At 47.8% G+C, this 25,016-nt stretch overlaps 1 protein-coding gene across 1 annotated transcript in view; it reads left to right on the top strand.

The window, feature by feature from the left end:
* Window positions 1-397: 397 nt before the first annotated feature.
* The window catches only part of SLC12A8 (solute carrier family 12 member 8), a 146,649-nt gene continuing 122,030 nt past the window's right edge, over window positions 398-25,016 (top strand). Inside the window, exons 1-2 of the mRNA XM_084871629.1 lie at window positions 398-472; window positions 22,969-23,115. Of these exons, the coding sequence (XP_084727755.1) occupies window positions 431-472; window positions 22,969-23,115 (189 nt within the window). The 5' untranslated portion in view covers window positions 398-430. The remainder of the gene's footprint in view (window positions 473-22,968; window positions 23,116-25,016) is intronic.

Consider the following 25,016-nt stretch of genomic DNA (forward strand, 5'->3'; position numbering starts at 1 on the left):
TTATTTTATTATTTATTTTTTACAGAGAGGAAGAGAGAGGGTTAGAGTTAGAAACATCGATGAGAGAGAATCATCGATCAGCTGCCTCTTGCACATTCCCGCAACCAAGGTACATGCCCTTGCCTGGAATCAAACCTGGGACTCTTCAGTTCGCAGGCTGATGCTCTATCCAAAACCGTTTTCGGTGGCAGCTGGGGCTTTAGTGCAGCACAACGGGAGCACAGGGGGCCTCGGAGGATGAGCCGGATCTAGTAGGTCCTGAAGAGGGAGGGCAGGAGTTTCTAGAGGAGGGAGGACTCTGGTGCAGAGGGAGGGTGGGTGGTCAGGAGAGAGGGAAGGAGGAGCCAGCCTGACTGAGGATGGTGTTTACCTTCCAGAGGGCCTCCCTACCCGGACCACCAGGACCCCGGTTCCCTCGAGAAGGGCCCAGATGTCTCACGTGCAGGAGCTCTTCCACGAGGAAGCCCAGCAGGTAGGCCTGGGTGGGGTGGGGGCCTGTCGGGGAACCCCTGAGGCCTCTGAGCAAAGGGTCACCACAAAGGAAGCCGAATGGAAACATTGCAGTGCACTATTTTGGAAGTAGTTATCTCAGAAGTTTATTTTGGTGTTCCAGCATAACCCAGAACATATTATAGCCAACCCTTAACCATCCGAGTGCAGGAAATCTTTGCTATTATTATTTTGTTTGAATCCTGGACTCTCACATTCCCTGCCATGGAGACTATCTCTGAACAGAGTGAGGACTCAGATACTATGAACTCCTTTTCATACTGAATCACACCAGCGTGAGAAGGAAAATGTATTTCGGAAAAGCGTAGATGCTGAAGCCGAATGGATTTCTGGATTCCCTGTTGTCTGTAGGGCATTTTTTTTTCTTTATCCTCTTCCTGTGGATCACTAGTTATAGTAAATGTTCAATGTGGCTATGGAATGGGAGTGGCTCTCCCCGGAAGTAGTTAATCCCTTAAAAAAATAAGAAAACCCACTTAAGTGTTTACCGGGAAACCACTTGTTTCCAGCATCTTTTCCAGTGACTGGTCACTCAGCCTGGATGTTTTCACTGCCCCTTGGGTTTCTCTCATGCTTTGCAGAGCAGGGCAGGAGGGCTTCTGGGATTTTAATGGGGAATGTGCTCCCCACAAGAGGGGAGAGAATCACTTCAAAGCCTCCCACAACAGTAAGAGCGGGGCCTAGGTTGGGGGGTGGGGGGTCCTGAGCCCAGGGGCAGAGGCTGCTGAGGCACATGGGGCTCAAGGTGGGTGGGAGAATCCAGCCTGGCTGGTACCCGCTCCTCACGCACAGGAGCGCCTGTGAGGAATGCAGCGTGATGGCGGGCAGGTGACGAGGCTCCCCTTCCCCAGGGCTGTCACCCTGCTGCTCTTCCCCGCCCTGGGAGTGCTCACTGCTTAGCATGGGTGACTGGAGACCCGGAGGGGCCTCCTCAGAGCTGTTCCAGCGCTCTCGTCCAGAGCTGTTCACTCCTGGGTGAAAAGGCCCGTGGCCGCCTCCTTCGCGGGGTTGAGGCCCCTCAGAGAGACCTTGCTTCGTCAGAGGTCTTACATTTGTTCAGCTTCCCCGTCTCCCACGGTGCTTCCCAGGCGTCTTCGTTGGGTGTGTAAGACTGTGCATGCACGGGTTCTGTGTTAAGTATGCAAAAGATACTTGGATGGAAAATGTGAGGCCCTTCTCCCCAGGGACTCCATAAAGGGAAACAAATACGATGTCCTTGATTCATCCCGGAGATTGGGATCAGCTGAGGCTCAGCTGTGATGCTCTCTCCCCTGTCAAAGGCCTACAGCAGTGTTTCCCAACCTTCTCTCATGATGAGAATCACCTGGTGGAGTTGTTAAAACACAGATTCCTGAATCCCAACTAAGAAGTGCTAAACTAGAATTTTTGGGAACATATAGGTAAAATTGCATACCTAACTTAGTGCTCTGTATATAGCATCTGTCTTAGAGCACTAGTTAAGTATACATTTTTACCTATATGTTCCCAAAAATTCTAGTTTAGCACTTCTTAGTTGGGATTCAGGAATCTGTGTTTTAACAACTCCACCAGGTGATTCTCATCATGAGAGAAGGTTGGGAAACACTGGCCTACAGTGACTCCCTGCGTCTACCACCCAGGGTTCAGACTCCTTAGCCGAGGCCCCGCACCGTCTGGCCCAGCCCGAGTCCCCAGCATTTTCTTCTTGCTTGGGGTTCTCTGTGCCTCCTGAATGTGTGTGACTTTTCCCTTCACCGGGTTAGGGAAGTTTTCTGCCATTATGTTTTCAAACACATTCTCTATGCCTTTCTCCGTTTCTGCCTCTTCTGGCACACATGTTATTCTAATACTGTTACGTTTCACATTGTCCCACAGCTCCTTTACGCTGTCCTCCTGTTTTTTAATTGCTTTTTTTTCTTTTTGGTTCTCTGATTGAGTGAAATTTTCTTTCTTTTTTTATTATTAAATTATTATCTGTGTACATATTTTAACATTGCCCCCCCCCCCCATATGTACCCTCCCTCCCCAGAGTTTTGTGTCCATTGGTTGTACTTATATGCATGTATACAAGTCCTTCGGTTGATCTATTATCTCCCCCAGATCTCCCTACCCTACCTGCTATAATTTGACAGTCTACTTGTTGCTTTACTGTCTCTATATCTATCTTTTGGTTCATCAGTTTATAATGTTCTTTATTATCCATAAATGAGTGAGGTCATGTGGTGTTTCTCTTTCATTGACTGGCTTATTTGATTGAGTGAAATTTTCAACTCCGTCTTCTAATTCACTGATTCAATCCTCAGCTTCCCCTAATCTGCTGTGTATTCCTCCCAATGTGTTCTTTATTTGTGTTATGCCATTCTTTATCTCAGACTGTTCTTTTTTCATAGTTATTATATATTTTTCTATACTGTTGAACATTTTTAACATTTTTACTCTGAACTCTGATTCACATAAATTTCTTATCTCTCCTTAGATTGCTCTAGTTCTTTCATTTGGGGATTACTTCTTCGTCTCCTCATTTATGACTTTCTGTTTGGGTTTGTGACTATGTATTGCGTAGATCCTCTATCCCTCTCAACTTCTAGGTCAGTGGTCGGCAAACTTTGGCTCACGAGCCACATGTGGCTCTTTGGCCCCTTGAGTGTGTCTCTTCCACAAAATACCACGGTCTGGGTAGGTCTATTTTTAAGAAGTTGGAAGAAGTTTAAGTTTAAAAAATTTGGCTCTCAAAAGAAATTTCAGTCGTCGTACTGTTGATATTTGACTCTGTTGACTAATGAGTTTGCCTACAACTGTGTCTAGGTAGGACAGTGTTAAAGGCTGTTTCTGACTAATTAGATCAGGTAAAAACTCAAAGCCTCCAGATACTACCCTGTTTCCTGAAAATAAGACAGTGTCTTATATTAATTTTTTCTCCCAAAATTACGCTAGGTCTTATTTTCAGGGGATGTCTTATCTTTCCATGCCCTAGGTCTTATTTCCGGAGGATGTTTTATTTTTGGGGAAACACAGGTACCTCTGCCTACAGACTGATAGGATTCTGACTTGAATTGCACCCTAGGCAATCATTCTCAGGTGTGGCAAGAGTTTTTTTTTTTAACAGGATGGGGCAGTTGCTTCTGCCTGGAGGCTAATTGTTACTTTTAATTTCTAAAGTGGCCTCAGAGCAGGGTGTTTTTCAATAGGGTGTGTCAACTGACTTCCCCCTAGCCTAGGCAGATGTCTATGTGGAAAAGATGTTTTCCGATGCATGAGGGAATGACTCAGCCCAGAACTTGGGATGTCTGTCTTCTGAGCTCTATCCCCCGAGTCCCCAGTCCTGGGTTTTGCTCTCACATCTCCAGTCCACTTCACCCTCCCTCTGCCCGAGCACAAGGTGGGTGGCTCCACAGGGAATTTTTGTGCGTTAGCTCTTTAAGAGGGTGCCTGAATTTTCAGCTGTTATTCCCTGGCAGACAGCTGCCCTGCTGCTTTTTACAGCCAGATGTTATGTGGGTACCCTCCTCAGTTTTGGTGTGTCTGCTGGTGGGCCCAGCTTGGGGATTAGATCCCAGAATTCTCAGTGGCACCCACCACAGCTGAGATATCTCTCCTGGACAAGCATGTCAAACTCAGAGGCTAACATAGGTCAAATAAACAAGGTTTAAGTTTATGTGAGCTGCAAAAAAAATAAAAGCTCAATTTTCATAGAAACAAAGGTTTATTTCAATAGTCATGCCAAATACAAAGGACTGAACTAAATGAGTAATCCTATCTAATAAAGAGGGAATATGCTAATTGACTGCCACTCTCTCAAAGATGACAGCGCCAAAAGTCACAATATGGCAGCGCCCAGTCCCCTCAGCCCTGCTGGGGCGGCAGGTTGTGTGGCAAGGCTGGCTGTTCCATGTGCCTGCCTTCCGAGTCCCCCAGCTACCCTGGAGGGCTGAGGGGGGTCCCTCAGCCCCTCAGCCACCCAGGGCCGGCCCAAGGTGCAAGCAAGCTTCAGATGGCAGCTTCCCAGATCTCCAGGGCTGGCCTTGGATGACGGCTACGCAGCTGCCCAGGGCTGCCCGAGGCTCAGGTAACCAGGGCCGGCTGAGGCTTGCGCTGTGGCAGTGGCAGCAGCAGAGGTGTGATGGGGTGTCGCCTTCCCCTGATTGCCAGATTGCGTTCTGCCCCTGAGGGCTCCTGAGAGGGGGCAGGCCACCTGAGGGACCTCCTTCCAGTGCATGAATTTTCAATCACTGGGCCTCTAGTTGTTAACATAAAATAATAGAACATTTTAATAGAAATTAATATTTTTTTCTTGAACATTAACTTACCAGACACTAAATAACTGCATAAATTAACAAGCACAATGCAAATAAAGCTATTTTTCTTGTTTTCTGAAAACAAAATATTTCCTGTTGCACACACCAAACAAGTCAGTCCAAGACTAATGAAGTGGCCATCAGCTGCTAAAATATCCGCTGCTAGTATTAGTGGGAGAAATGGTGTGCCTGCGAGTAAGGCACATAAGGGGAATGAATGCAACACGATTATAGTAATCAGTCATTAGTGAACATTGTAGTTCATTATTAATAATTATGTATAATAGGATATTGTAAAAATTAAGTTACAAAATTTTTATTAAAAGGTTTCTTATATACCGTTATATTGGCTGGGCCGTAAAAATATTTATTGTGGGCTGCATGTGGCCTGCAGGCCACGAGTTTGACATGCTTGCTCCAGGACTTTAGTTGCTGTCTGTGAGTGCCCAGTTGGCCCTTTTGTGCCTCCGCCCCTCTTACCAGTCTCCATGCGATCTCCACCTTCAGCCCTCAGGTATCAGGGTTCTCTCCTGCGAGTTTTCTGTTGATTTTTCGGGAAATTTTTTTTTTGTAGTTTAGTTGTAATTCCAGTTTGTTCCTGGGAGCATGTCCATGCTGCATCTACTTACTCTGCCACCATTTGTATTTTTATTTATTTGTTTATTTTTTAAACTTCTTTGTTGATTACATTGTTATATAGGTGTCCTTATTCCCCATTACCCCCAAACTCCCACCCCTCATGCCCTCATCCCCTGTTGTCTGTGTCCATTGGTTAGGCTTATATGCATGCATACAAGTCCTTTGGTTGATCTCTCCCCCATACCCCCACCTTCCTCTACCTTCCCTCTGAGTTTTAATGGCCTGATCGATGTTTCTCTACCTCTGGATCTATTTTTGTTCATCAGTTTATGCTGTTCATTATATTCCATAAATAAGTGAGATCATGTGATATTTATCTTTCTCTGTCTGACTTATTTCACTTAGCATAATGCTCTCCAGTTCCATCCATGCTGTTGCAAACTCATTTTTTACCTCAGCATAGTATTCCATTATGTAGATGTACCACAGTTTTCTAATCCACTCATCTGCTGATGGGCACCTAGGCTGTTTCCAAATTGTAGCTATTGTAAATTGTGCTGCTATGAACATAGGGGTGCATATGTCCTTTCTAATTAGTGTTTCTAGTTTCTAGGAATATGTTCCTAGAAGTGGGATCACTGGGTCAAATGGGAGTTCCATTTTTAGTTTTTTGAGGAAACTCCATACTGTTCTCCACAGTTGCTGCACCAGTCTGCATTCCCACCAGAAGTGAGAGTTCCTTTTTCTCTGCATCCTCGCCAGCACTTGTGGTTTGTTGATTTGGTGATGATAACCATTCTGACAGTTGTGAGATGGTACCTCATTGTCATTTTGATTTGCATCTCTCGGATGATTAGTGACTTTGAGCATGTTTTCTGTCTTCCTCTGTCTTCTTTCGAAAAGTATCTGTTTAGGTCTGTTGCCCATTTTTTTTTTTTTTTTTTTTTGATTGGGTTGTTTATCTTACTTTTGTTAAGTTGTATCAGTTCCCTATAAATGTTGGAGATCAAGCCCTTATCGGTGATAACATTTGCAAATATGTTCTCCCATGCAGTGGGCTTTCTTGTAGTTTTGTTGATGGTTTCTTTTGCTGTACAGAAGCTTTTTATTTTGATATAGTTCCATTTGTTTATTTTCTCTTTCGTTTCCATTGCCCTAGGGGCAGTATCAGTGAAGAATCTGCCGCCATTTTTAATTCTCACAGGTCTAAGCTTCATTCCTTTCTGCTATATGGCTACTGCCCCAAAGGTGTGAGCAAAGCCACCCAGATGGAAAACCCAAGGCCCATGTGTGGCAGCAATGGCAGGTTGGGTGGCTGACACATTTGAAGCTGAACTCTGGGATTGGTTGACCCTCCAGGAGTTTCCCATGAACCTTTTTCTGGTTTTACTCCAGTCCTGAGAGTCAATAATTCTGCTAAGAGCTTTGGGGCCTGAAGAACACGGGGTTAAAAAGGTGGTGCCCAGTGGGAAGAGAGCTGGTGAGTGTCATGCCAACCCCATCAGTTCAGATCTGCTCTTTTCTTGGTCACAGGAAAGGAGCTCTCAGGAAATTTGTCCATAGAGAGAACACAGAGTTAGGTGGAGGGGTGAATGAATAGATAGTCTCAGGGGTATCTGTGTGTGTGTGTGTATGTGTGTGTGTGTGTGTGTGTGTTAGTCAATAATACATGGACCAGCTGGGAAGAGGCGGTAGGTCTGAGGGTTCATGATGGGATGATCAAGGGTACATGTGCTACCTGAGTTCAGGTATAGCTCTAACCCTTTGTGACTGTGGGCTAATTGCTCCCTAAGCCTCCTTGCCTATAAAAGGGCTATCGTAATAGAACCTACTCTAGAGAAGTACGAAGATTAAAAGAGATAATTTATGTAAATATTTGTATAGAGCTTATTTAACAGTAAACATTCAGTAAATGTTGGCTAATAATAAAACGAAGGTAGGGAGTATTATTTGGTCTTTGATGTAGTGATATAGATGATCAGAGGATTCATTTAGTAAATAAATGCGTGACTCAGCACAGCAAGGTCAAGCAGAAGACCTACGGTAGGAGCCCCAAATCCAGGAAGATCCCAGTGGCCAAAACCCGAATGTGGGACATTGGCTAGGCCAGCCTGCTGGGTGGGCAGTCCTCTGAGGAGGATGGAATACTTTCTAAGCCTAGGTGGTCTAGAGTAGTTTAGGAGTGTTTGTGTGTGTGTGTGTTTGTGTGTGTGTGTGTGTGTGTGTGTGTGTGTGTTTGAGGACTTACTGGACTTGTGGCAGGTATGAATCTTGCTCCAGGAGCCTCTGTCCTCAGGCATGTCACTGATGTGTGGTGTGGTTTGGTGGTGGACTTGAACCTGGAAACTTGGCTTCGAGATTCTGACTGTGCCACTAGATGTATTGAGCCTTGGGCAAGTTACTTAAGGGCTCCCAGTCTGTTTTCACAACTGTGAGATGGGATGCGTGTACCTGACTGTCAGGGTGTTTATGCCATAAGCAGGGGGATCTGGCCCCATGCCTGCCACATGGCGAGCACTAAATACAATGCATGTTCAGTAACTGGATGAAGCAGATATTCCAATGAAACCCAACAGAGTAGGCTATTTGCGAACTTGGGGCTGGGAAGCTAAGGAGCAGCTGGCGCCTGAGGGAGGTGAATAGAAGGCTAATGACTTTAGATTCGGTGCTTGTCCCTGCCAATCACTGCACTGAGAGGACTGTGATGGGCATGGCGTGTCAGGAAGATTAAGCTGGCAGGAGAAAGCGGGTCACCTGAGACAGGGAGATGGCAAGTAGACATACTGTGTGAGACCTGAAGTCCAGCAGGATCAAGTGCTTTGAGCTTTAGGAAGAGTGAGAAGATTCAGCTCAGCTTATTTTTTGAGTGCCTATTTTTTCCAGGATCTCTAGCTACTGCTGAAGATATTAAAATTGAAATCTCTTAATTGCTGTGGAATAAGGATTACCTCCAACTAACCTGAAGGTTTTGTCTTCCTTCTTTTTTTTTTTTTTAATACATTTTACTGATTTTTTACAGAGAGGAAGAGAGAAGAATAGAGAGTTAGAAACATCAATGAGAGAGAATCATTGATCAGTTGCCTCCTGCACACCCCCCACTGGGGATGTGCCGCAACCAAGGTACATGCCCTTGACCAGAATCAAACCCGGGACCTCTCAGTCCGCAGGCCAACGCTCTATCCACTGAGCCAAACCGGTTTCAGCTTGTCTTCCTTCTTTTGGCTTGGATAGTCTTCAGAGAAACTGTGTCATGTTATGGGATGAGAACAAGTCACCAAACACTGCAGATTAGTTAGTACGAGTGACTCGTTGTAGTCTTCCTCCTTCATCCAGCTTTCTTCCAGAGACGAGCTCCAGCAGAAGTCGGTCCGTGAGGACTCTTTTCTAGGAAGCCTGCGGGCTAACGTCTGGCTGGGCTGAGCTAATCACCTGGAGAAAAGCTGGACGCAGACCCAGGGTGTGGGCTCTCCATCAGGCGCATGGCATCTGGACCACGTGTGGGAGAGGGTGTGTCCAGATGGCTTCCGGGCTGTGACCATCTCTGACCCTGTCCCCAGCATTGCCTGACTCCCTGCCTCCCCTTTCCTTTCTTTCTTCTCCTCCTTTGCCCTTTCCCTGCTGTCTCCTCCTTAACTCAGTGGCTTACCGAGGTTCCCTGGGTGTGGTGAGAGTGAGAGACAGCCTGGTCGAGTTGTGGGGCACTGGGGAATAGGAAAGTGGCATGGGCACGAGAGGGAGAGAGGAATGAACTTGTTCAGAGACAGAGGGGTCCTTACCGCTCCTCTGGCCCAGGCCCCTGGCCCAGCATGTCAGGAAACGAGCCCAGAGGTGCAGAATGAGTTGCCCAAAGACATATGTAAACAGTGACAGAGCCCATGACTGAAACCAAGCCCATGACCCATGACCCCATAATACAGCTCTGGGTTGATCTTAACGCATCCAATCTTTAGGTCATCATGTAAATTTGAGCATTGGGATCAGGCTTCATTGCAAGCACAGTTTCTCTGAAGACCATCCAAGCCAAAAGAAGGAAGACAAAACCTTCAGGTTAGTTGAAGGTAATCCTTATTCCATAGCAATTAAGAGATTTCAATTTTAATATTTCCGGCAGTAGCTAGAGATCCTGGCAAAATAGTCACTCAAAAAGTAAGCTGAGCTGAATCTTCTCACTCTTCCTAAAGCTCAGAGCACTTGATCCTGCTGGACGTCAGGTCTCACACAGTATGTCTACTTGCCATCTCCCTGTCTCAGGCGACCCACTTTCTCCTGCCAGCTTAATCTTCCTGACACGCCATGCCCATCACAGTCCTCTCGGTGCAGTGATTGGCAGGGACAAGCACCGAATCTAAAGTCTTATTTTCTGCATCCTTATTAAGTCAGTGTACAGTTAAAAATTGACTTGTTTTCGCTATGCATTTTCCAGGACTGTTTTAGTGTCTTTAAAAAACCAACATGCAAAGTGAGCCTTAGCAGCCACATGCGAGATTGCTTCATTAGTGTGTAGAGAAGTGAATGCACCTGAGGAGAAAAGAAAAGGGAACCTGAGACTGTCTTGTTAGCCCCTCCTTTTACAGATAAAGAAACGGGAGCCCAGGATGGCTGGGAGGAAAAGAGGGGCTCACATCGGGAGCCATGACCCATCCCATTTTTTTTTTTGTTAGTACATGAAGCTTATACGATTTTTAGGGAATGTCTTTAGTAAAAACATTACAAATTACAAATACAATTTTAGGTATAACCCTCGGGAGGGACCCGATGCAAGTGCAAGGTCTCACGGCTCAAGCTCTTCGCTTCACTGTGAAAACCACCAACGTTAGGAGGAACTTTAGGAGGTGGTGGGAGAAGAGACCCTGCCCCCGAACCCAGGGGAGAAGAGAAGACAGAAATTGTTCTCAGGATTCAGTTGAGTCCGAGGCTCTCCTGTGGGCACTGCCACCCTTTCTCTTTCCCCCTTTCCATTCTGCAGCCCTGTGTGTGACCTCGCTTGGGAGGGCAGCCCCCAAAATTACCACTGGGCCGAAAAGGGTGCATGTTCGTAAAAAGCGGAATGGAGACCTTTTCCTGGTTGAAGGTGTCCCCGAGCCTGGAACAAAAGGGATCCTTTCCTGAAATGAGTTAGGGGGACCCAGGCTCACTTGTGCCCACAGCATCTTCCTTTATGGAGGAGACTGAGTGATGGGTGGAGAGGTCAATGCCATTGAAAGAGTTTCCTGCTTAGTCTCTCGAGAGAAGGGGGGAATGCCTTGTTGCACAGGGCCAGTGGGGAAGCATCAGGTCTGGTGTGGGGGCAGAGGCGGGGGTGAGGGGAGAGCCTGGCTGGAGCCTGTACTGGGGAAGGCAGGGCAGGTTAGGATTGGCTAGTCTGAATAGCTCTGGCAGGCATTGGGGTAAAGAGGTGGTTTCTAGTTGCCTGGTGTATGGCCCTGAGATGATTTCGCCCTGGTGTGTGAGAGTTACATAAAAGGGGGTGGTTTGGGGTATAGTTTGAATTTAGTTTGTATATAACAAGCATGGTCTTGGTTAGCCCTTCACTGTCTCTAAGAATTGGTTAACTCTGAGAGCGCCAATCTCTTTAGCCAGCAAGATTTCTTAATGTGTTATACCATCAGACGATTTAAAAAATAAAATGATTAATACATTTAATGTAGCTGTAAGTGAATGGATTAGGTGACTTTAAAACATCTTACAACCATAGGGTACATTTCACCCATGACCAGATATAGAAAAAATACAGTCCTTGCCATCATTCAATAGTTTGAGTTGTTTGCAAGGAGAATCTTAATGACTCTGAAGTACTATTCTTGTAATTTGAGTGAGGTGCCACTAGGGGGTGCTTAGACTTTGGTCGGGCCTGATGGAACACCCTGACTTTCTATAGGGGCGACAGCTGAGTTTTAGCTTATTTTTTCATTCATGTTATATTTTCTCTGACCCAAATATATCTCTTCAGGGTAAAAGTTTAATATTTATTTATTTATTTATTTATTTATTTATTTATTTATTTTTATTGAATTTATTGGGGTGATACTGCTTAATAAAATTATACATCATCTTTACACTATACTGTGTGTTCACATCTCCTTCCATCATCATTTATACCCTCCTACCCTCTCCCACCTTTTTCTTATTTATTAATCTGAGAGAGAGAGAGAAAGATTGGTTTGTTGTTTCACTTATTTATGCATTCATTGACTGATTTTGATATGGGCCCTGACCGGGGATCAAACCCACAACCTTGGCGTATTGGATAACACTCTCACCATTTGAGCTACCTGGCCAGGGCAAGGATCACAGTTTAAATGCAGTTTAAATACTAGATAGTTCAGTATTCATAGAACAATGTTAAATAATTGGGATCAGTTTTAAAGAAGCACACATTCCTGAGTATAATTCAATTCAGTGGCTCTTTTTGCTCTTAAGTTATTACCAAGTATAATATAATCTGATTCTTAAAAATGTTCCTTTTCCTTCTGAGTTTCAAAACCTGAATCAAAGGGACTGTGGTGTGCTTTAGAGCAACGTGGCCTGGGGAGTCTTTGGAGGCAGCACCTCGTCCGGCTTTGATGCGTTTCTAACAGGGTCCTGCTTGGCAGTCACCAGTCTCAGGAGGAGGTTCCTGCTGACACTTCCATTGTTTGTGTTTGGTGTTTGGGTGTTAGCTTCTTCACAGGAACAGGCGTGAAAAAAAAAGAGAAGTGGAGTAAAACCCACTGGTCTCTGTATAAAAAATTCTTCAGTGTTCTTCCCCCGATGTGCAGAGAGCGTGTAAGTCACACTCACACTTCCTGCCAGCACTTACGGAACTCGGTGCTCCCCGGTGCACCACCCCGAGGCCGCCCTCCCTGCGCTAAAAATATCATGCTCTAACATGAATTTAACTTAAAACAGAAAGCCATGACAAATCTTGAGTAACTTTTCCTTTTTATTTTAGGCAATTTTCAGGAAAGAACAACACAAAGCCAAAACAAATTCTAACATAAAAACAGACACAAATGTTAAGGACAGACATTAACTTTATAAAAGTCTTTGCAACCTTTAAGTTTCTTGTTTATCTAATGCATTTAAGTGTGATTTAAATCACAGACACCTTTTGGTGAATTCAGACACTGCTCAAATGAAGTTATGAACAAGATTATTAACTCTAGATCAGCATTCTGTTTTAAAAATGTTTCTAATAATGTGATGATTTAAAAATTCTCTTAAAATAAAAAGAAGTTAGTATTTTAATTACAGAACTATCATGTGTCTTGGCCAGTGTGTTCAGTGGTTAGAGCATTGGTCTGCACACCAGAGGGTCACAGACTTGATTCCTGGTCAAAGTCTGATCCCTGCCCCATTCCGGGTGTTTGCGAGAGGCAACCAATTGGTGTGTCTCTCTCACGTTGATGTTTCTCTTTCTCTGTTTCCCCTCTCTTCCACTCTCTCTAAAAATTAGTGGGGAAAAATCCTTGGGTGAGAATTAACAACAACAACAAAAACATCCTCACTCCCTGGGTGAGGATTTTAAAAAAAAGTGCCACGTGCATGCAGTAAAAAAAAAAGTTCAAACACTAGAGAATGACATAAAGTGAAAAGCTTTCTTCCTCTCTCTTTACCTCCATTCCCCAGAGACAGTCACTGCGAATGGTTTTGCTTTTTGTTTTCCTTTGTGGTTATCGTTATAACTTTAAATAATATATTTATACCTCAATTTCTTGACCAAATCACCAACTTATTATCAGTTTGTTAATTGCTTCCTGATATGAAGAAAGAGGACTTTTGACATATCTACTCTTTATTCCATTTTCCTCACTTCATTTCTAATTTTCTATTAGTTGGATTATTATTTTTACACTTGAGGCCTGGTGCATGAAATTCATGCAGGTGTGTGTGTGTGTGTGTGTGTGTGTGTGTGTGTGTGTGTCCCTCAGCCCAGCCTGCACCCTGGGACCTGGGACCCCTTGAGGGATGTCTAACTGCCCGTTAAGGCCCGATCCTGGTGGGATCAGGCCTAAGCGGGCAGTTGTACATCCCTCTCATAATCCAGGACTGTTGCTCCCAACTGCTCACCTGCCTGCCAGCCTGATCACCCAAACCACTCCCCTGCCAGCCTGATCGATGCCTAACTGCTCCTCTGCTGGCCCAATTGCCCCTAATTGCCCTCCCCTGCTAGCCTGGTTGCCCTCAACTGCCCTCCCCTGTCAGCCTGGTTGCTCCTAACTGTCCTCCCCTATAGGCCTGGTCACCCCAACTCCCATTTTCTGCAGACCTAGTCATTCCTAACTGCCCTCCCCTGCAGGCCTGGTCGCTCCTAACTGTCCCCCCCTGCAGGCCTGGTCACCCTCAACTGCCCTTCCCTGCAGGCCTGGTCACCCCTAACTGCCCTCCCCTGCAGGCCTGGTCGCTCCTAACTGTCCTCCCCTGCAGGCCTGGTCTCCCTCAACTACCTTCCCCTTCAGGCCTAGTCACCCTTAACTGCCCTTCCCTGCAGGCCTGGTCACCCCCAACTGCCTTCCCCTGCAGGCCTGGTCGCCTCCAATTACTCTCCTCTGCCGGCCGAGTCACCCCTAACTGCCCTTTCCTGCAGGCCTGATCATCCTCAACTACCCTCCCTTGCAGGCCTGGTCACTCCCAACTGCCCTCCCCTGCTGGCTTGATTGCCCACAACTGCCCTCCCCTGCCAGCCATCTTGTGGTGGCCATCTTGTATCCACATGGGGCAGCCATCTTGTGTGTTGGAGTGACAGTCAATTTGCATACCACTCCTTTATTAGATAGGATTGTCAAGGTTTATGAAATTTACATATTTTTCTGAATTATAATGAACATTTTCACATTGGTTATAGTTGGTTATAAAATTTTAAATCTATGAATAGTGTGTATGTATAAATGAATAACCAGGTGACATCATTGGACTCATGGAGAAGAAAACATAATCTTACATCGTTAAAGCTTTGCTGCTTCTGAGCAACAGGATCTTAATGTCTTTCAAGTTTCCTTTAATTCTTATTTTAATTAAAAATATATTTTCTCCAAAACCAGTTTGGCTCAGTGGATAGAGCGTTGGTCTGCAGACTCAAGGGTCCCAGGTTTAATTCCTGGGCATGTACCTTGGTTTCAGGCACATCCCCAGTAGGGGGTGTGCAGGAGGCAGCTGATTGATGTTTCTAACTCTCTATCCCTCTCCCTTTCTCTCTGTAAAAAATCAATAAAATATATTTAAAAAAATTAAATTATTTATTTTATTTATTTTTTTTATTTCAGAGAGGAAGGCAGAAGGAGAGCGAGAAAGAAACATCAATGATGAGAGAGAATCAGCCTCCTGCATGCCCCACATTCGGGAGAGAGGCCAAAACCCAGGCATGCGCCTTGCCCAGGAATCGAACCGTGACCTTCTGGTTCATAGATCGATGCTCACCCACTGAGCCACATTGACCAGGTTTCCTTTAATTCTTATAGTTCTGATGCAGCTGCTGCTGTTTCTTCTACCTTATGCTATTTTGTGTGTGTGTGTGTGTGTGATCCTGTTATCTTTTGGGTGATAATAATTTTTTTCATATATGGATCAGTGGTAGTAAATTACTCTTTCATTTTTTTACTATAGAAGTGTGGGAGGCCAGTTCCCTGTACTTAAAAAACAATATTTTACAATAGACTGGATGCTGAAATAGATATGAGAATCAGTTGTCTTCTATCAGGCCAGACATTAAAAAGACTTGCAAAATGTATAATAAGGCCTCTGTTTCCACTAAACATGTTTGTTTTGGAAAGTAATTCTTTTTCATAGAAATACGTCACTTCTTTTAATTGATAATGGGCTCATTGTTATGCTTAAATGATTAATATGTATTTTTAAATATCTCCTTTTAAACTTCCAGAATGATAAATATTGATAAGTATAACACACATAAGCAAAAGCTTTGAGTTCCTCAATAATTCTTTAAAAAATATATATATTTTATTGATTTTTTACAGAGAGGAAGAGAGAGAGATAGAGAGCTAGAAACATCGACCAGCTGCCTCTTGAACACTCCCTACTGGGGATGTGCCCGCAACCAAGGTACATGCCCCTGACCGGAATTGAACCTGGGACCTTTCAGTCCGCAGACCGACGCTCTACCACTGAGCCAAACCGGTTTCGGCAATAATTCTTAAGACTGTAAAGGGGTCTTGAGGCCAAAAGTTTAAGAATGGCTGCTCTAGGGATTAAATATACATTTTAAACTTTTAAGTTTATTTAGAGCTAATATTTTCCACTTCAGTGTAAAATGTAGGAACTTGGCAGTCACACAGGCCCTTTTGTCAACCCCCTCCTCCCCATCTGTTGCTCCAGAGGTGCCGTGTATGCATGATCAAGCCTTCCCAATGACGTCACACCCAGTGATGGCGCCTTGACTGGTGTCAGCTGGGACTCGCTGGCTCTGACCTGGGAGCTTCTCTGGTGCCTTGGGAGACAGTCCTTCTCTCAGCTGCCCTGGGACCCAGTTTATTCTTGTACAGTTGTGTTCTCTCCTCTCTCCCCCGCTTCTAAGCCCATTTGCATGAATTTATCCAAATGTCTGATCTGCTGGGAGCACCTGTTTTTTTTCCTTTCTAGTTATAATTATAGCTCCACACGTTTAAAAACACATTTTCTATCATTTTCATGGTGATTTGGAAGCTAGGAAAGTGCTAGGCATGCTTATTGCTACTGGGGTGTCTTACAGACAGACCCCTTAAGTCAAGCGTGTCAAACTCATGGCTGGCAGGTTGAGGCATGCAGCCCCAAGTTTGATATGCTTGCGTTAAGTGGACAGAGAAGAACATAAATACACACGTATGTATTTAGCTCTATATCTTGCTATATGTATTAAAAACTGTAAGTGCAAACTATCCCTCATTCCAGTTCATCACCCAGGGTTTATCCTTCTATCCTTTTCCCTTTCCTTAGTTGTACCTCCCTTCTCCACCAGAGAGAAATCTGAATCCTGTTCAGTATAAAGGAGTGGGCAAAAGTAGGTCTACAGTTGTGAGTATGCAAAACCGTTTATTCTTATTATTGTATTATTTTCCATATGAACAATGATAAACCTACTTTTGTTCATCCTGTATTTTCTTATTTGCTCGATCTGGTAACTCACAGATCAGAGCTTCTGAATTGGTAACTTCCACCCCTGCAAAAACGCAAAATTTCTGCCTGGAATTTATATTAGCTTGTCGGCATTTTTGCTTTTATTTTATTTTATTTTATTTTATTTTTTAAATATATTTTATTGTTTTTTTACAGAGAGGAAGAGAGAGGGATAGAGAGTTAGAAATATCGATGAGAGAGAGAGTCATCCATCAGCTGCCTCCTGCACACCTCCCACTGGGGATGTGCTCCCAACCAAGGTACATGCCCTTGACCGGAATCGAACCTGGGACCTTTCAGTCCGCAGGCCGACGCTCTATCCACTGAGCCAAACTGGTTTCGGCAGCATTTTTGCTTTTAGACTGAGAGCACACAGTCCAAGCTCTTGTTCAGGCAGCAGAGGCATCGCTGCTGTGGGATTTTGTCATTTTGGGGGTGTTATCAGCTGTCCCGATCACAGCTCTGAGTTCTGAAGAGCAGAGTGAGGAAGGAGGTGGAGTGTGGTCCGGGGAGGCAGGACTCAAGCAGGGATTTCCCATCAGCATCCATGTGTTCACGGCGTCGGAGGGTCTTACCACTCCTGGGGCTGTGCGGCATGGGACCAGGCTGTCTGGGCGGCTCCCTGCCTTGTACGAGGATTAGGATGAACGGCATGGAGCACCCCGGTCAGCCCTGCAGGCCCTGTAGGCGCTGACTGTAGGCGCTGTTTGAAGGCGCTGTCTGTAAGGCACTGGCTTTCAAACATGTTTTGTGGCGGAGACACCCACACTGCACGGAGAGCTCCTGTTTCTGGGAAGGACTAAATCAATATTGACCGAGGGTGCTGCCCAGGTTGGAACCCAGGGGAGTCAGACTTTGACACTCCCGATAGGTCCCCGCTCCTCCTCCGCAGAGCTGAGGAGTCTCCACCCTAGGGGGTGCAGGACGCTCCCTGGACATTGTTCTAGAGCCCCTAGGCCGCTCCAGCTGAGCCCCTGGGACACCTCAGCTGAGCCCCGAGGACAACCCAGAGAGGCTGGGACTGGCAGGAGCTGGAGAGGCAGCTCTCAGGACCGCGCTCGAGAGCAGCGACTCACCTCGAACGTGAGGACAGGTCATCGGGGACATAGAAGTGCATCCCCAGTAAGACCTCTTTTCTTCCTCTTCCTCCCAACTTCCCTGAAGACAGCCGCTCTCACACTGAAAATCACCTCTTGTGCTTGACGCTTACAAAGCTTTCGCGGTCACCTTCTCACCTGCACGTGGAGGCCTCCCGGTGGCTGTGTGGCAGTCTGCTCCGCACTGAGGGGAGGCCTGCGGGGCCCACACTGCCATGGGAGCCGCTCCGCGCAGCCTGGGTGACCTGGGATGGGCCATGGATGATCACACAGCGGCTCTCCGCAGGCCCAGCAGGTCCCACAGGTGTGCTGGGGCGGAGGGGCCAGCCGGTCCTTCTTTGACCCAGTGCTGACCCCAGTGGGCAGCAGCACGGTTCCTCCCCTGGTTTCTTTCCCTTCGGCTGCCAAGATACAGGCAGGTGTCACCTCCCATCCCAGACCTGCTCCCTGCGCCGGGCAGGGCGGCGGAGGTGGCGGTGCGCGCTCCCACTGTGCGCGGTGGAGCTGTCCTCTCACTCAGCCCAGCTCGCCTTTCAGGTGCAGTTTCCCCCTTTAGGGAACTTTCTAGATGCCCTACTCAGTGCAGAGGTTCCCTGTTCACAGGAAGAAGACTTCTGCCTCTGAACTAGAACTCCCCCAGGCAGCCATGGCGTTTCCAGGGTGGGGGGGCAGGCCCCTGGCGCAGAGGGCGGGCCTGGCTCTTGCGCTGGGAGCTCGGGAAGGAACTGCTGGCCTGAGCAGCATGGAGGTCTGATCACCGTCTGGCTCCAAGGCCCCGTGCCCTGGAGCCTGCCAGGCTCGTCCCTGCCAGGGAAGAGAGGTGCCTGACGCTTGAGCATTTGTGTGGTGTACAATCTGAGGGGCCCCTTTGCTCCCCGCTCTCCTTCATCTTCATCCCCACCCCTGCACGCCAGCAGGAGACAAACAGGCCCAGCACACATCCTGCTCCCTCCTCTTTGCCTGCAACCTGCTATGTCTGTGCCACAGAATGTCGATGGGACTTGTTATTCACGTAGGAACCAGACCTCCCCGCTAGGTCTTACCAAGACTGCCTAGAACTGGCTGGCTATCACCCACTGTCACTCCACTGCCCCACCCTCCTGCCCTGGGGGACGGAAATTACTGGGAAGAGATGCAAAGGGAGGAGGGTTCGTGAGCCTTGGGTATGGGGGAGGGCATGCTCAGGTGAGAGGGGGCTCCTCACCCCCCCAACAGAGGAGGGCCTGGGCTGGAGTCCTGTGTGTGTGTGGTACAGCTGATCTTCTGTCCTGTAGGGTGTGGGAGTCTGTGCAGCCCTTGGCTCTGCCCTCAGCCTGTCTGAGCAGGAGCTAGCCGGCGCTGGAGAGAGCTGGCAGGGCAGAGTGGGAGTGACCTGTGGACCAGCGAGTTGTGATACTGTGATTTTTAACAAGAGCTACATGCTAGATTTTCATCCCCATTCCTGGCACAGAGCTCCTCAAACCCTTGGAACTTTCTAGGAGTTAAGAGTGACAAAGGCGTCTTGATATTTATAACAAACCCCTTCCCACTACAAGTTGGTTGATGTTAATGAGGTGACTTTCAGAAAACACCCACGGATGGAGGCTGGATGGAGGCCAGGGAGCCAACCACGGCATGAGAGGGTTGGAACTTTTAGGGGAGGGTGACGGGCTGGAGGTTGAACCGATCACCAATGGCCAGTGATTTTATCAATCACATGTATGTAATGAGGCCTCCATAAAGACTCAAAAGGAGAGGGTTGGAGAGCGTCCGGGTTGGTGAACGCGTGGAGATGGGGAGAGTGTTGGCTCAGAGGGTGTGGGAGCCCCATATTCTTTCCTTGTACCCTGCCCTGTGCCTCTCTTCCATCTGGTGGTTCCTGAGTTACACCCGTTTATAATCAACTGGCGATCTAGTAAATAAAATGTTTCTGTGAATTCTGAGTCCCTCTCACAAATTAGTTGAATCCAAAGAGGGGTTCTGGGGTTCCTCTGATCATTCTCCTGGGGGTCAGAAGCCCCGGTGACAACTGGACGTGCACCTGGCAGCTGGAAGGAGGTCAGATGCCGTCTTGTAGGACTGAGCCCTTCGCCGGTGGGATCTGCCACCATCACTGCGGAGAGAGGCAGAATGGAGTTGAATTGCAGGACATCTGACTGGTGCCAGAGAATTGCTTGCAGAGGTACGATTCTGACACCGACCGCAGCCCCACGCATCAGAATTGGTGTCAGGATCATACCTCACATGGCCCACGTGGGCACTATGCAAGGTAGCTGGTTTGAGCTGGTTAGATAGTGCTCCCCTAACAGGTCAACTTGGGGGCATCCCGCAGTGGTGAGGCTGGAGGACATGGTGGAGAAGGGAGAGATGACATGAATGGGCATCCAAGCTGGGGCTTCCATGTTGACATCTGGAGGCACTGCTTCTATTGGGAGGTGGGGTGGGGGGAGGCTGGGAGATATCCCTGGGTGTCACTGTGTTACCTATATGGCATATTTAAAAAATATATATTTATTTTTCATTGATTTCAGAGAGGAATGGAGAGGGAGAAAGGGATAGAAACATCAATGATCAGAGAATCATTGACCTGTTGCCTCCTGCATGCGCGCGACTCCCCCCCCCCCCCCCCCCCCGCCCCCATACTGGGGATCGAGACTGAAACCTGGACTTGTTCCCTAACTGGGAATCCAACAGTGACCTCCTGGTTCATAGGTCGACGTTCACCCACTGAGCCACGCCAACCAGGCACCTATTTGGCTTTTCTGTCTCAGCCTGCCCCTTTTTTGAACTTTTCTTTCTTCTCTCTCTTTCTCTCCCCTGCCCTCCCATGTACACACCATCCCTCTCTCTGTGGGCTGGTACCAGTATCTCTCTCTAAGAAAATCACGATTGAAATCTTGGTGTCAAACTCCAGCTCCTGTGCATCTGATGAGCAGGCTATGGGGACACTTCTGTCACTTGGTTAGAAAGAGTAGGCACACTCCCGACACATCTCACAGGAAGCTGTCCTAGCCGAGCCACCAATTCACACCATTTGCACTTTCCTCCTCAGTGTAAAGCGTCTCCTACAGCTTCTACCTTATTCGTCTGCGAAACACCTGTAAGGCTGATTTAGTCCAGTGAGATCTAGGAGCTGAAAAGCTTTTCACACAACATTTTCTTTTAAATTCTCACCCAAGGAGTGAGGATATTTTTTCCATTGATTTCTAGAGAGTATGGAAGGGAGCGGGAAGGGGGGAGAGTGAGAGAGACACATCGATTGGTTGCCTCCCACACATACCCGACCCCGGTTGGGGATCGAATCTGTAACCCAGATACGTGCCCTTGACCAGGAATTGAACCCAAGACCTTCTGGTGCCCAGGCCAAAGCTCTAACCACTGAACATGCTGGCCAGGGCTTTTCAAATGACTGTAGGTATACAAACACATAAGCAAAACAGCCTTACGAGTGGAAATGCAAAGGCTGGTATGAAAGAGGAATAACAATGGGAGATTTAGGGATCAGGCATATGTATTCACAATTAAGCCAATTCTAGGATATTAGACACTGAAATCGGAAAGATCACAATTTAGGAGAGAAGGAGGCAAGTGACCTGTGGGCCGAGTCCAGCTCTTACCGTGTGGACCGGGGGATCCATAGCCACTGTGGTCTGGGCAATGGCGTCTCCTCTCGCAGACGCTCTTTCCTTGGTTATAAGAACTGCCGGCTGTTCTCCCTGCGGCCTCCCTCCAGGGTGTGGTTAGGATCAAAGGAGGGATGGATGTGGAAGCTGAGAGCACTCTCAATGCGGACTCTCTGTGGCCGGGCGTTGCCGTTGTCATTACTGTGTCTACTAAGGAGCGGGCCTGTAATGAGCCGCGGGTGGGAAGCGGAGCACACGCAGAGACAGGAAGTTGGACCGCGTCCTGAATCCTGAGATCAGGATCCTGGGAAACAATCCTGCATTCAGCACACAGGTCCCTCGGTACCAGCACCGCTTGTTCAAGGACACGCACGGGTTGGCAGGGTCCTGGGTTGGAGTCCCGATGACTGCGCTCACATTGACTGGCTCTCGGGAGATTCGTCTTCGGTGGTTTGTGAGAGACGGAACGAGGAGCAGCAGTGCACACAGATGGAAGGAGCTCCAGCTGGGGTCGGGGTGGGCGGGCTGTCCAGGAGGCCCCTGGCCCCTCCGGTCCTGTGGCTTCCGTGACCTCCTGAGGGTTCCTTGGCCGGGGAGCGTGTGGATATGACGAGGAACGGGGAGCTGGGATCCCCTCCTTTGGTTTTGACCGAGGATAGCTGCCCGGCTCTGGCCTGGATCACACACAGCCATTGTTCTCAGCCACTCCAAGCTGTGACTCCGACCTTCGATGTCCCTGCCCTTTCGCTGTGCTGATGGGTCGCAGGCACACAGCAGGGAGACGCCCTGCACACGGCTTCACAGTGGTTCCCGGCTTTCCCGGGGAGAGTCACTGTCGTGGAGGGTGTCGGAGGACTCCGCTCACGTCTGATTTAATCACAAAGCCGCTGTGGGAGCAGTTCGTGGCATGAGTTGCTCCTGGTTTTAAGGTCATTTTAGTATTTCCACAAGGTTTAGTCTTCCTAGTAGAGTTTTCCATTTGAGTGTTCCGCAAGTGCCTTCATTATTTTTGAATTGGAGAAATGAGGAAGGGGACTGTTCAACTTCTTATCAGCCTCTGATCCTAGACAACTGCCCATAGGATGCCGTATTAGAAGCCTATTCAGTTAGGAATACAGAAATCACTCAAGGTGTTTTAGTTAAAAAAAAATGTATATATATTTTATTGATTTTTTACAGAGAAGAAGGGAGAGGGATAGAGAGTTAGAAACATCGATGAGAGAGAATCATCGATTAGCTGCCTCTTGCACACTCCCACTGGGGATGTGCCCACAACCAAGGTACATGCCCTTGACCGGAATCAAACCTGGGACCCTTCAGCCCGCAGGCTGACACTCTGTCCACTGAGCCAAACTGGTTTCGGCAACTCTAGGTATTTTAAACAGGGAATTTGATACACAGAATTCATCACAGAGGTGTTAGGAGGACCAGAGGAGCAAAAGATGTGAAGTAAGGCCAAAGATTAGGAGGTGCCGGCGGCTGCTGTCCTGGGACTGGAGGGCTGTAAGGGACAGGGCCGTTACCCAGAGCTCATGACCACTCTGAGCGGGAACCACGTCCCTCTCACCTAGAAGTGACCTGCATTCCCGGGGCCAAACTCAGTCACAGGCCACACCTCTCTGCGGAGTGGCCAGAAGGAAAGGGACCGTGTTTGCTGAACCACTAGTCTCTGCTCCGCATGGTACGGGAATCGCTGCCGTGAGGAGAGAACAGGGACCCTTTGCAAACTCAGCCTTCAAGATTCTGATCTACTTCCCTTCTTGCCCTTCCCCTCCCTGGTCCTCCCAGGTGCTGAGCTGACTCTGTGCTCTGTTCCAGGGGGTCCTGGCCCAGCCCGAGCCCTGGTGGAAGGTGCAGCTGTTCGTATGGGAGCCCGTGCTGTTCGGGACCTGGGATGGCGTGTTCACGTCCTGCATGATCAACATTTTTGGGGTCGTCCTTTTCCTGAGGACCGGCTGGCTGGTGGTGAGTGACGGCGTGGTGGCCCTGGAGTCTCTTGTGGGCCGGTGACATGGGAAGCTCTGTCAGTCTGGGGCATCCCCGGTGCAGGCAGCAGCTTCCTGAAGCACAGATGCCCTAGAAACATGAAGCAGGAAGCACGTACATGGCATAGTTACGTTCCTTTTTCTTTTCTTTTTTTTTTTTTTAATGTATTTTATTGATTTTTTTACAGAGAGGAAGAGAGAGGGATAGAGAGCTAGAAACATTGATCAGTTGCCTCCTGCACACCTCCTACTGGGGATGTGCCCGCAACCAATGTGCATGCCCTTGACCAGAATCGAACCTGGGACCTTTCAGTCTGCAGGCCGACACTCTATCCACTGAGCAAAACCGGTTTCGGCTACTTACGTTGCTTTTAAGATAGGCCTCCCACAAAGGTTTCAATGCCAGCCTCACCATGGACTTAACTACTGAATATGAGTGCAGAATTTGGGGCACCATCGTAGGGGGCACCAGAGATGGGTCAGAGAGAGGTAAGTTTGCCTGCAGTGTGTGACCCTCTCCAGCTTTCCTGGGATTCTTCCACTCGTCTGGTGCCAGCTCCTGCTGGTACCAGCTCCTCACCTGTGTGGCTGCCTCCCCTGCTACATCCCATGCACAGAGAGGCTTGGTCAGAGGTGCATCCTGCCCACACTCAGGGCCAGACCACCTGAGGCACACCTTTTGCATGAGACCATGGGGGTTAGTTTGTCTTCCTCTGTAGATGGAAAAGGGCCTCTTTGTTATGTCTCACGTGAGAGCATCCTGCGACCTTCCAGGTAGATGTGTGTCCCGAGAAGGCATCAGCCCTTCACACGGTGCCATCTCCCTCAGACTTCAGTGAACTCAACAGCCTTCTCAGAACAAAAGGCCAGTCTATGAGGAATCACTGATGTATTTAAAATCAGTTTAAATACACATAAGGGCTAGGTAAAAAAAAAAAAATCAATTTTGGGATCTATGATATTAAATCAAATTTATCTGAACATATGAAGGATGAAACTTAAAAAACCTAAATGATAAAAAGTTTACAGTGTGTCAGACACTACATGCCAGTAGGATTGCAAAATGTAAGACCCTCTACCTTTCCCTGGTGAGCCAACAGCCATAGTGGTTAGATTTTACATCAGGAATTGAAGAGAGTTCTCAAAGGAACATGAAATCGCCAGGCGTGGAAAAGACTGTGAGTATAAGGTTGCTGAGGTGTCCGGGGAGCTTCCTGGAGATGTGGTTAAACCAGGTGTTGAGAGGTGAGCTGGACTGGACAGGTGAAAAGAGAGAGGGGGCCATCCAAAGTGTAGAATGTATTAGGGTTCTCCAGAGAAACCATTTCTCTCTCTCTCTCTCTCTCTCTCTCTCTCTCTCTCTCTCTCTCTCTCTCTCTCTCTCTCTTCCTCCTCCTCCTCCTCCTCCTCCTCTTTCTCCTCCTCCTCCTCCTCTTTCTCCCCTCCCCTCCCCTCCCTCTCCCTCTCCCTCTCCCTCTCCCTCTCCCTCTCCCTCTCCCTCTCCCTCTCCCTCTCCCTCTCCTCTCCTCCCTCTCTCTCTCTCTCCTCTCTCTCTCTCTCTCTCTCTCTCTCTCTCTCTCTCTCTCTCTCTCTCTCTCTCTCTCTCTCTTCCTCTTTCTCCTCCTCCTCCTCCTCTTTCTCCCCTCCCTCTCCCTCTCCCTCTCCCTCTCCCTCTCCCTCTCCCTCTCCCTCTCCCTCTCCCTCTCCCTCTCCCTCTTCCTCTCCCTCTACCTCTCCCTCTCCTCTCTTTCCACATATACATAAATATATGTATATGTGGAAAGAGAGAAGGGTGGGGGCGATATTTATTTTAAGGAATTAACTCACATGATTATGGGGCTGGCAAGTCCGAAATCTGTAGGACAAGCAAAATTTAAGTGA

Source organism: Pipistrellus hanaki, assembly GCF_964339955.1.
Source record: "Pipistrellus hanaki genome assembly, chromosome: 2".
NCBI lineage: Eukaryota > Metazoa > Chordata > Mammalia > Chiroptera > Vespertilionidae > Pipistrellus > Pipistrellus hanaki.